This window comes from Coenobita brevimanus, chromosome 25, assembly GCF_032717465.1.
Source record: "Coenobita brevimanus isolate Jiangsu-jjx chromosome 25, ASM3271746v2, whole genome shotgun sequence".
In the NCBI taxonomy this organism is placed as follows: Eukaryota; Metazoa; Arthropoda; class Malacostraca; order Decapoda; family Coenobitidae; genus Coenobita; species Coenobita brevimanus.
The window spans coordinates 10,319,124-10,331,136 of record NC_136978.1 but is presented as its reverse complement, the minus strand read 5'-3'; the positions used below and the strand labels follow the sequence as shown (position 1 = coordinate 10,331,136).

Below are 12,013 nucleotides of genomic sequence, written 5' to 3'. Positions count from 1 at the left end.
CCAGACTTGATAGCCTATAGTTATGGCAAAACTTCCTTACTGTGGCTACACTGTAAGTAAATACAGTACTGTAGGTAACTAGTTGTATTTGCAACTGTGTTTGAAAATGTCAAAAGTTGCATATTTGTATTTGTACTTATATCTGATCCTACAATTTGTCACATTTGCTTCAAACATAGTCAAGTACAATAATCATGTACTTGTATTTGTATTTGTACTTGCAACTACAGTAAAATCAATATTTGTATTTGTAGTTGGTTTCTTGTATTTCACCCCATCCCTGGTTCCAACACTGAAAAGATTAAGAACAAAATGAGTATATGTTCTGTGATTACCTTGGTTCTGTTGCCTGGTCAATGCTGTTCTTGTTTTTGCTCCACAGGATGCCAATGGGTGTCTCTCCCTCAGCCTCGCATTCCAGTACGGCATCCTCACCACGGCTGGCAGTCTGGTTACGGTACTGAATCTTGAACTGGGGAGGAGCTGCAAGTGATAACATTACATCAGATACATCATTTCCATCTCTGAAGGCAGCTGAATCTTTAAGATTAACTCACTTCTTTTCTAAGCATATCCATCCATCCATCCATTGCCAGACACCATGTATCCCAAATGGGGTGGCCAATGGCTTAGAGTTAATTGTTTTACAGGGAGGGGCACTAATCCTCCACCAACCCCACTTGCATATCAACACCATTAATTGGAGTTCCCTAATATCCTCTACAGTGTTAGCAACTACAAACTTCACCTTATCTAACAGAAGTATGAACCTTTCTTGTAACACATCATCCTCATCAGCCTCATTGTACCCATGATCAAAAAAGTATCTTTACACAATGAGAGTAACTGCTGTTTGCATTTTCTTCCTATGGTGAATACCTCTGAATGCGTTTACTTCACATGCTGTATAAACCTCATATTTTTGGGGTGTTGATTTTAACAGCAGGCAAACACATAAATGAAAACTTATTAGAAAACATTTTCGACTGGTTAGCCCATCATTTCAAAATGTAAAGATGTGAAAGTGCACAGATAGTTTTTTGACTGTGTGTACATCTAATATGAGGTACCAATACCTCATTATGGTTAGAGTATGAATCTAACTACAACAACCGAATCCATTCACTACCACCATGAAGTGAGAAAGTTTTAATACTGTTTAACACAAGCGGAAGTCCCAGATTTACTTTCATATCTATGATTTTCCATTTTATTTACAAAGTGGATGGTTAAATAATACCTGTTACCCAAACCCTTTTTTACCCAAACTTATGTGGACAGCTGCCATTAGGTGACAAAGGCCAATGTATGGAAGCATGCTGAAGTCTTTCTAAACAAAACAATGAAACAATTACATGCCAAATGATCACAGTTAATCTCAGTTTATCTAACCTATTAAGTGCAGGCTAAATCTTTATTTGGTTTCATACAGCACACTGACACTGGAAAGTTCCACACTGAATTATTTAGCTGCTTTCCTTAGCAGTATACAGTATATGGACCAAATTCATACATGTGGTGAATTCAAAATAAAATAAAATTCAAACCAGCCAAATTCCACTAACCTTGAACTCGGACATAAATGACAGTAGAAAGTCCAGCACCAATTCCATTGTTGGCTTCGCACAGGTAATATCCCTCATGTGACTTCTGAATGTTACCAATCTGCAGTGTGCCATCATCAGTAACCTTCACGTTAGGGTTGCTCACACCAAGATCCCTGTAGTCTCCAGGAGTGGTTCCTGATGGATAAAGAGTACAGTAGTAAACTAGATGGAAGCTGGATTTTGTACCTCTGCTTTGGTGAAATGTTGTACTGTACTAACCGCACATACATCAGATCTGTTCATAAACTCTTCCAAAAGGATATTAGCCTTCTGTAGTATCTCAACAAAATACTGTACTGTAGAGTATGACATTACAAAAAACTGAATGATATTGTCCAACTACAATACTTGATTGTACTATATGATCCTGTAAAATAATTCATTAAAATTCAGCGAGACCTCTGCTCACCTGCAGCCTTCTTCCACCCAAGGGTAGGCCGAGGGAAACCATCAGCTTTACATTCAAGGCGGGCATCACTACCCAGGGCAAAAGCCTTGTCAGTTGGCTCCACAATCCAGCGGGGAGGAACTGCGGCAACACACACAAAATATTAGAAAAAATACAAAGGGAGAGGAAGAAGCAACAGAAGTAAAGCGATGCAGACACAGCTCATTTATCTTGTGAAAGATTTGCAGCTTATGACTACAACGCCTAAAATCAACTGTCACTTTTAATCAGCTGAATATATATCCAGGGAAGTTTCAATTATAAAAAAAATTGATTATTCCACAAGTTATTCACTTGAAACTAACATACTTTATATAACATATTTCATGAATTATATATATCAATATAACATATATATCTTATATTAAACAATTTTAACAAGTACTATGCTATGCATGCATAAGCAATCATTAAAAAATTATTCACAGAAAAAGAAAGAGAATCATTCATCCCCATAATCACAAGTTTCCACAAACCAATGATAAGATGCTGGTCAAGGAAGGGCTGGGATGGGATAAGGTATACAAGAAAGTGAAGATTTATTAGTAGTAGTGCGCAAAAATTTCATTACTGTACTGTATATAATAATCATCTGTTTGTAGCTAAGAAAGAGGAGGAGGAGAGTGAAGAACAGGTTGGTATCACACCAACAATTTATCAGGTTTATGGAAAGTATACATGGGGGTGAACAACTTAATGTACAATTGATGTCAAGGTTCAAAAGGCTGGAAACTTTATTAGCCACAAAATCTTAGAGAATGATCTCTTTGAAGTGGATACTGCTATGTTAGGCATTACTAAATTCAAAAATCACATCAACAGCTTATATTTCAACACAATAATTCACTGGAAAAAGAAAAACAGTACCTTGTAAATGTTGCTACATATATCAAGCTAATATTGGATTCCTGTAGAACAGAAAAGTAAATAAAGTACCATCTATGAAATTTTTGTTTCTGCTCTTTGAGAACAAGAAAAAAAATGCCTGAGGAATATTTGCTTCTAAGATGGAGGCAAGATTTTTGAAAGCTTGAATGATGAAAGAATTGATATGTGGCCCATTTTACTAGGCACGTAGTTGATAATTTTCCTACTCTTAGGTGTTTCTCTTCCAATATATTAATCCTACTCACCCAAAGTAGTGTTGGGATCATGATGACAACAATGATGATAATGCCCCTTGAACCAAGACATCAGAAATAAATGTAGCTATTTAAATCCACCACTGTGTCCTGGAGCTGAGTGCAAAACTACATGCTACTCTACAATCATGCATTTAAAAGTGAAAACTAAACAGTAAAGGAAATAAGGGAAACCAAGAGTTAATATAGCTAACAGAAAATAACAGTGGACAAGGGAAGGAAGTAGGAAAGAGGAGAAGGTTATGTAATGTAATAGATTCTCCCTGTTCCTTCATTTCATTCTTGGGTAAGATATGAGTACTGTACTGTATATGGTATGGTCCAATTGGATACAGAGTAGCCAATCAATATCTTTACACTAGCAGACACCCTCAAACACCTCATAGTTTTGATGAAATGATATTTGTCTTTTCTTAAAACTAATAATGATACTAATACTACTACTACTAATAATAATATGTCCAACATGTTATAACTGCACAAAAACCTCATAAAATGTAAAACAACCAGTGCCACTCCAAACCACAAGACACAAAAGCAACCAATTCCACGAGAAGTATGCACACTGTATCTAGGCTTAACCCTTTCTTTCCAAGGATGCCTTTTTAATTTATTCTTGCTACCTTCAAGCAGTTTCCTTCAGCCTAACAGAGATGCCTTTTAGTGACGGAGTTAACGAAGCTTGTTTCTAACAGCTTCTGTATGAAAGGCGTTTCCTGAGATGAATAATATATTCTGGTGGTGGCAAGAATACAATCAAAAGAGGCCATGGTGGCAAAGTGGTTAACTATCACCAAAGCTTTGCTATGCTAAGCCCAGATGCCCAATAAATGTAGACAAAGTAGTAATAATTTCCTTCAGGACATGATAACCTTGTTGCCAAAAGCATTCCATCAAAAGTTATGGTCCATACCAGAAGCTCAATACTACTGGAGACCAGATATCCTCAGTCAACATCAACCTCACCCCAAAGGACTGTTTTCTTCAACATAGGAGGCTCCCTAGCACCTCGTCCTTAGCAGTTTAGTTGTATATATGGTACATTAACCCTCTCAGGGTCAGGACAAATGTTTTTTATTCCAGCTGATATCAAAGCATTTCATTTGGCAGAAAGTGAGTCATACAAGGCTGAGTGTTAATGCTATTTTTGTAAACCTTCTCAAAGTCAGGTCAAATCTTGTATTCTATTCCAAAAATGCCAGACTCTTCCATTCCATAGAGAGAGAATATCAGAACCTGAGAGTGTTATCATTCTCTTGTATGTTATGAATGGAATCCATGTCAGTACCAAAAACTTATAGATAACATAAATGAGAATGCAGTACTTGGGTGAAATATGCAAAACTAAATGCTAGGGAAGAGATGCCAATACACTTCCTAAGCCCATGAGAATACAGACCCAACACACTACAGTACGCTACATGTATATACTGTATTTGAGAAACATTTACTATTATTACCATTATCATTATTATTATTATTATTACTGGATCAAGTCAGAGCTCCAACTGTAAAAGTGAAAAAATGAAAAACTGAAAGGTTCCAGCAAGGGAAGAAACTTGCTGAGAAAATACTAAAAAGTAAAGAAAAAGAATGAAAGATCAGATCATGGCAGGGTAAACTCATCTAATAAAAAATTAAATATTCTAACCCAATACTGAAAAACCGCTATTATCATTCAAATACAGTATTATATACACGTCCACACCTCGATGAGTAGTGTGACTATAACCAAATGATGAGATATCCAGTCTCTTATACTCCAAGGTTTGAAACCCCACATCACTCACAGAAAATGAAGCAGCACGCAATTGCCTCAGGGTTGTCACAAAGATACTATCCATAAAGTTCTGATGTCTAATATACTTCTGGAAATATAATAATCTTACCTAATATTGGTGAAACAATTAGTTTTGTTGAATGCATGCGCAATACAGCAATGATTATTTACATTAACACTTGTCCAGTGCATACAGATTTTAACCTTGAGACAACCCCAAGTTAAATCCCAATATAAAACTGTCAGGGTTAGGAAAAAGCTGGCAAGTTACTGTGTTAGTCAGGCAGAGTAGGTGGGTGTTGAGCTGTAGGGCGAACTTGCTCCACACACACACACATGTACCGTACTGATATACCAATCAATTAATATTTCCTAACACAAATCATTTTCTTGGTTGGTTGTTCAGGCAAGGTACATTTGCATTTTCATACTTAACTACACGTGAAATTAAAAAAATAAACCGAATGTGATAACTGAAAACATAAAAATTGGTAAATATTAAAAGATTTATCTTATACACGTATTGAAGAAAATTACCTCACAATTCTGCATAACCCTAGCTCTGCAAGTTCATTTACAACTTAGAAATTGAGTCTGCTGTTCCGAATTTGCTTCATTTAGATGGGGAATGTTCGGCACAGCTCAACCCCCAGAGGCATCACAAAAGTCTCTCCTACCCTGCACTAAAAGTTCTGCAGCAAAGGAAGCTTTTCCAGCAGAATTTTGTGCAAGGCATTCATAGTCGCCACTGTGTAGCCAGGAGACACTGGGTATGGTCAAAATAGAAGTTCTCTCGCCAATGGTCTGAGCCTGCGTGGCCAAGGGCAGCCGTGCAGCACCATTGTAGTGCCAGGTGATGCTCAAGGGAATGTCCCCTTCTACCACCACACACACCACTTGGGCAAAACCACCCTGGCGGCCGGCATTCTCAGGAAAATTAAAAGGTGCAATTTCTGGAAGCACTGGAATGGTATGAAGATGAAAATGACAGGTACTGTTCAACCAAACTATAAAAGCAAAATGAAGACTATAACTGATAATGTTGAAGAACTCCTGAACACTTGACACCAATCAATAATAGTGTACTGCATACACTGGCTGCACTTCGAAAACAAAAGATAATCAGCGAGGGTTGAATACACAGGGGTTAGTCGACATCAAACGCTGCCAATAGAGTTGAGGCACCATTGTAATCAATAAAATAAGAAGTTAAGAGGTCAACAATCGCATGAGCTGAGCCACAGAGAAATGCATGAAACTAATGCACAAATACAGGAAGATCAAGCTTCAGGGATTGTTTGTTCTTTACAAACATGAAAAGACACAAAAACTTTAGTAGCAGCAGATTACAATATGACTTCAAATTGAATAAAAGAATGCTTTTGTTAAAAAAAAAAAAATCCTAATTGATTAAAATCCATGATGTCTCCAGACTAAACCTCTGGCATTATTCCCATTACCTAGGAAACTACTATCACAGAACATTAGTAAAACATTTTATCACATGGTAACAATGAGTTAGTCATAAATTTTTCAGTTTTCTCACTTCAGTTCCATCAATCTTAGTACAATATATTGTACAACAAGTCAAATATGTCTTCTGACATGAGTGTGGGATTCATATTTTAAATCTATTAATGAAAAAGGTTTTCATCACCCTCTTTACATGGTTTCCCTCAAGCAGACAAGCAAACAACAATTCTGCCCTTACTCTCTACTACCTTCTACCCTGGTTGTATTACTATGGGATGACAAATAAGGAACAGATAGTCCTGTACTAGATGGGCACTTGTGCTCAAGTGTGTTTTATACTCTCACTGGAATTTTATTTTTCCTTGCAGGATTAAAACCTGTTTCTCTAAGCCTTTCACAGCTTTGTCACCAACCAAATCTCTCAGAACAGTAGGGATGGGTAATGAAGTCTGATCTGCCTCCCCACGCACATGAACAACCAAATGGGAAGATGGAGCAAAATGAAAGGGAGGATAAGCTGACCTCTTTCATAAATAAAAACTATTACCATGACTGTCTCCAAGGTAGCCCCTTCTCTGTCAATTAACCCCTCCAGCCCAAGGGGTCTCGCCAAAGTTGAACAGAATTATCTGGAATGACCAAGGATAAAATACAAAGTACAGTGCATCCTTGGCCCTATTAACTTCTGAATTAACTCTTTACTTTAGCCAGGTCCTCTTAGGGGTTATATGATGCATTCAATAACCCGATTACCTCCGACGACTGACAAGAAAGGCATGGTACTTTTATATACAGGCATCACCTCCAAACCTGACATCAGCTATATCAGCCAAGTTACTGTAATAACAACACTAAAAATGATAATAACAATTACAATAATAATAATAATAATAATTATAATACTGCCATAAGAAAATTACCTCTTGCAATTTAATGCCTGTAAAGCTATCCATACCAGGCCTAGATTAGGTTCCCATATGATCACTCTACTTGAAAATAAACTCACACTGACATTATTTAACATCAGTCAGGCCTTTAAAATATCCTTGTAGAGAACTCCCTACTCATTCTGGTGTCCTCATCAATATGACTCCCATATGCAACCTGTGTGTTAATTATCTCTACCTCTATTTTCTCTGATAAAGCTCCCCTGCCTACCCAGCCAAATCTGTCTTGTGCTGAACTGACTTTTTTTTTTTTTTTTTATGCAAACCAATGTTCCTTCAGGCTACTCAGCTTTACACTGCAGCCTGTGTAGATAGCCTTTGGTCTCTGCTTCCATTCTTTTTCGCTTTTCTTCTTCCTCTTCTTCCCTCCTTCCCCCCCCTTTTTGTCATGATCTTGAGGCAGATGGAAAGCCCAACACAGAATTTCCTGGCTCTAGATCCAATCACCCACCTGTCTGTGTGTACCCAATGGAAAAATGTGGATGACTCCAGAGATCTGAGTCTTCCTTCAGGAACTTTTACATCAGGGTATAGTGAAATGGGCTTGCACTCCAATTTTTGTGCTCTGCCTATTCACGGTCCAAAAGAGACTCAACAAACAACAACTAATCATAAACTTCGGCCACATGAGTGAACTTTTCAAAGCACGCCCATTCCACACGGTGGTTATGAAAGCTGTCAGACTTGATCTCCAACAGAAGTGGTGGTTAGTTTCTCTTTACCTCTAGGGTGACCTGTTTCACTTGTGTCTAAGCACTGCAAGTACAGTATCTAACCCTCCAACCAGTCTGGTCCAAACTCTAGTTCCATGCCACTCCATTCAGCCACAGTCTAATATCCAGGAATTCATAGTTTCTCTTTATCTCTGGGGTGCCTACTGACCTGTTCCGCCTGTGTTTAAGTACTACAAGTACAGTATCTAACCCTCCAAGCAGTCTGGTCCAAATTCTAGTTCCATGCCACTCCATTCAGCCACAGTCTAATATCCAGGATCTACATGAAACTTACATGTAAACCAAATCATTAGGAAACAAGATATGCTAACTTATTTGACAACCAGTTAGTCACGCAAATTTAACTGTGAGCAGACAGTCAACCAGACCAAGTCTCTAGCACAAAATACTTGTATTGTATGAGCTTTGTGTTCATCTATATGAGGCCACAAGCAATGTCTACCCAATAACTGGTCTGACTGAAAATGTCTTGGGACACACAACAATTTCTCTACCGTCTCCACCACTTGACAACACAGCCCATTATTACTGCTGCCTTCTTTGGATGTTCAACATGAACACCACTATATGCCAGGTTACAGAAGCTCTTGTAGGGACATTAACTTCACAGCAGCAGGGATCTCTTTGGGTAGGAGGCTACAACACAGGAGATTTACACTCATGGGCAACAGAAACCTCTGAGTGATGTATTTCAGTTTTAATGTAACCGTTTGGCTACTTAGACTATTTACAGGTAATTTATTTTGCAAAACTGCCCACTGTTTTGCCTGGATCATTTCTGGGAACTCGTGATCCTTTGGCCATTAACCGCCTCCATCAACCGAGACTCAAACTTAACAGACACAAAATCCTACGAGGCCATTAAAGGGGTGAGTTTTACAATACAACTCTTAATTTACTGGCTGAAAGGCTGTAGAAACTTTGGACATCAATCTTGACTACCCAACTACCCTTCCTCCTTTATGCCCTTTACCTTCCTAGAGGAAAGCTGAAGATAAAGGAATGGAGTCAGAGACAGGTGATACATGGGCTGCACATGGAAGTCCTATTATGAGGACATTAACATGGGTGGGGAAGCTCACTCCATGGGTACTGTACAGTATATGTCTGATGGTGTTAAACAACACTGATGTGATTTGCTTTTCAGGCTGAGTGACTGAGAGATAAGATAACCTTTCAGGCTGAGTAAGGATTCTGTATATGGTATACAGACCCTAAATCATTCTACCCAATAAAAGGAGGGATTCATTTTAAAACCCACCATATATCCTGGTGTCCTGTGGGTACACTGAGATTACAGGAAGTTTCTCTGATAAGTGTTATCACTGTACCAGATATTTAGCAGAACTGCATTTAAAGATCTAAGAGGAAAATTTATATTTCCTGTCTGTTCTGAAGCTCTTTCCTCATATGCTATCAGTGATTGGTAATAAGTTCTTGAAAGAACAAATTCACCCTGATTAAATCTGTAATTGGCATACGGAATGCGGTCAGCTACAAATGATAATTCTGAGTTTGTTTTACTGGTGCTATCTCAGCCAATTCTTTTTTCACTTTCAATGGCAGCACGAAATAGATAATTCTGAAGCTAACTGGGGATTTGCATTAACTCTAATTGATGCACTTGAACTCAATTATGATCCTTTTAACTCATGTCTACCTCTAAGAGTCAATCTTACATACTGTTCTGAGTCATGCCATACTCTGAAAAGAGTAGTACCAGTTTCATTTCTTCATGGCACATCTTATCTCCTACAAAATCTGATGACACTGAGGTTTTATACTAATGAGACTGAGAGGAATCTTTTGAAAAAATTATGAATATGGGTGTGTAATTTCTTCACTTGTGACTGATAACAGTAGGCATGATATTTTCCCTTGTTTTGTATTATAAAAAAAAAAAAAAAAAAAAAAAAAAAAAAAAAAAAACAGCCAATCTCTATTATCCCCTTCAATGTGTAGGGGTTCATGGTTTGCATAGTGATGCGATAAAAAATCTTTTGATGGTAGGAATAATCCCTAAAGGTATTCAATGAGTGCCAAGCCTGGCTTTTATGAAGAATGTTGTATCAGACAATGAAAGCCACATCATCATCATGCAGAATACAGTACTGCATATGATGCTGATACTGGAGTTTAGTTAAATAAACAGTAACAAAGAGAGACTTTCAAGTACAGCCTGCATTCACTATACTAGGATTCTTTACTAACAAGAGCATGTGAAGTCATATTGTAAAGCTAATTTCATGAAGCAATGTTAGTAATTCTCAAGCTTAGCATTGAAAAAAAAAAAAAGTGCATTCTACCTTTGGTAGCAAAATAAATGGAGGACACAAAGCAAAACACTAACCACTATCCCTTCAGTACACTGACACCTTTTTTATTTATTCTTGGTAGCTTTGAAAAACTTTACTTACGACAAGTATGACCTACTTCGTTGTTGACCTCTTTAATTTATGGGATCAAAAATAAACTCCAATAACCTTTTCCCTATGAGGATCATTCCAAGGCTTAATTATGAAGGGATGAAAAACAACCTCCATTAACCCTTGTGCTATAAGAGCTCTTTCCTAGGTATAATAATCTCACAGCTATAAGAATAGCAGAAAAAGGTGCCATTATGCCAATAAAGTCACTGAGTTCCCATCTAAGTCTAAATCATTACCACTTTCAGTTTTTTAATCCTTAGGACATGACAAGACTAACCAACTATCCACTCAAACTACATTTCTTTCTATTCATACTACGTTATCAAAACTTTAATCCTCTTCTCACCCCACCCATGACAGTATGCTCACTCTTAATCTTTCCTAAAATGGCTCATTGCAATTTAGAGGAAACTATACAATGGGCAACATCCTTAATACTCAGATAAAAAATTAAAGGACTTTACTGTCTTATCAATCCTACTATACTTGAACCGAAACTCTGTCTCTTTCATTATGGTTCGTTATCCCTAGTTTCTCAGAGAGTAATGGGCTCTAACTACACTAGTATCATTATATGTGTCCTGATGAGTTGATGAAGTTCATTCACACTGTTTTGAACATACATGTCACACACACACACACACACACACACACACACAAAATGTATTTCATCTAAGGGCATACACTGTACAGTATAGAATGTATTACCGTACTGTTCTGGTATACTTCCAACACTAAACAAGAAAAGCAAACTGATCACTGCAATAATCAAATAAGCATTAACATAAAATACCTGCAACTTTCAGAAAACCTTAGCTGTAACCACTAAATAATTTAATACTACCTGAGCCTCTATGCCCCTAACCTTCATTTGCTACAAGCAATACAAATACCTTTTCTTCTTTCTCTGAAGACCAATTTCTATACACTTCAAATTAACTTTTTGAAAAGCACGACGGAGACATGGCAAGGATGACCAAGTCATTTATATACAGTTCATTATGGTACTATTATTTATTTATTTATTTTTTTTTCTGTACTGAATATTGGATTGTGTATTACAGGGCTTCATAAGCCCGAGCTTGAGGGTTTCTACTTTAAGCGGAATGAAACTGTAGACAATTTATAATACCCCATACTGTGTATATACATACAGTATATATTTACATATACAGTACTGGGTAAACTGTATGTGTAAGGATCCATCACCAGATGTGTTAGAACTGGGAATATACATAAACTATAAAGTACCATTTACAACCAAAGTGGCTGAAACTTGTTCCTGGCCTGCTAAGTTTGTTGCCTGGCAAGTGTACGAGCCCTGGTGAATGCCTCGAACAGGGTCAAGAGTCAGAATGCTTGATTTCCCAATATAATCTATCTGCACTCCATCACCAGAGTGAAGATTCATCCCATTGAAGATCCAGGTAAAATTTACTGGGCGGTCGCCCTT

General features: G+C 37.5%; 1 protein-coding gene across 1 annotated transcript in view; it reads right to left on the bottom strand.

Moving 5' to 3' along the window:
• Dscam1 (Down syndrome cell adhesion molecule 1) overlaps positions 1-12,013 on the bottom strand; it is an 829,655-nt gene that overhangs the window by 185,943 nt on the left and 631,699 nt on the right. The window contains exons 17-19 of the mRNA XM_080267762.1: positions 2,017-2,136; positions 1,566-1,742; positions 336-483 (exon numbers count right to left, since the gene is read on the bottom strand). Coding sequence (XP_080123888.1) covers positions 336-483; positions 1,566-1,742; positions 2,017-2,136 — 445 coding nt within the window. The remainder of the gene's footprint in view (positions 1-335; positions 484-1,565; positions 1,743-2,016; positions 2,137-12,013) is intronic.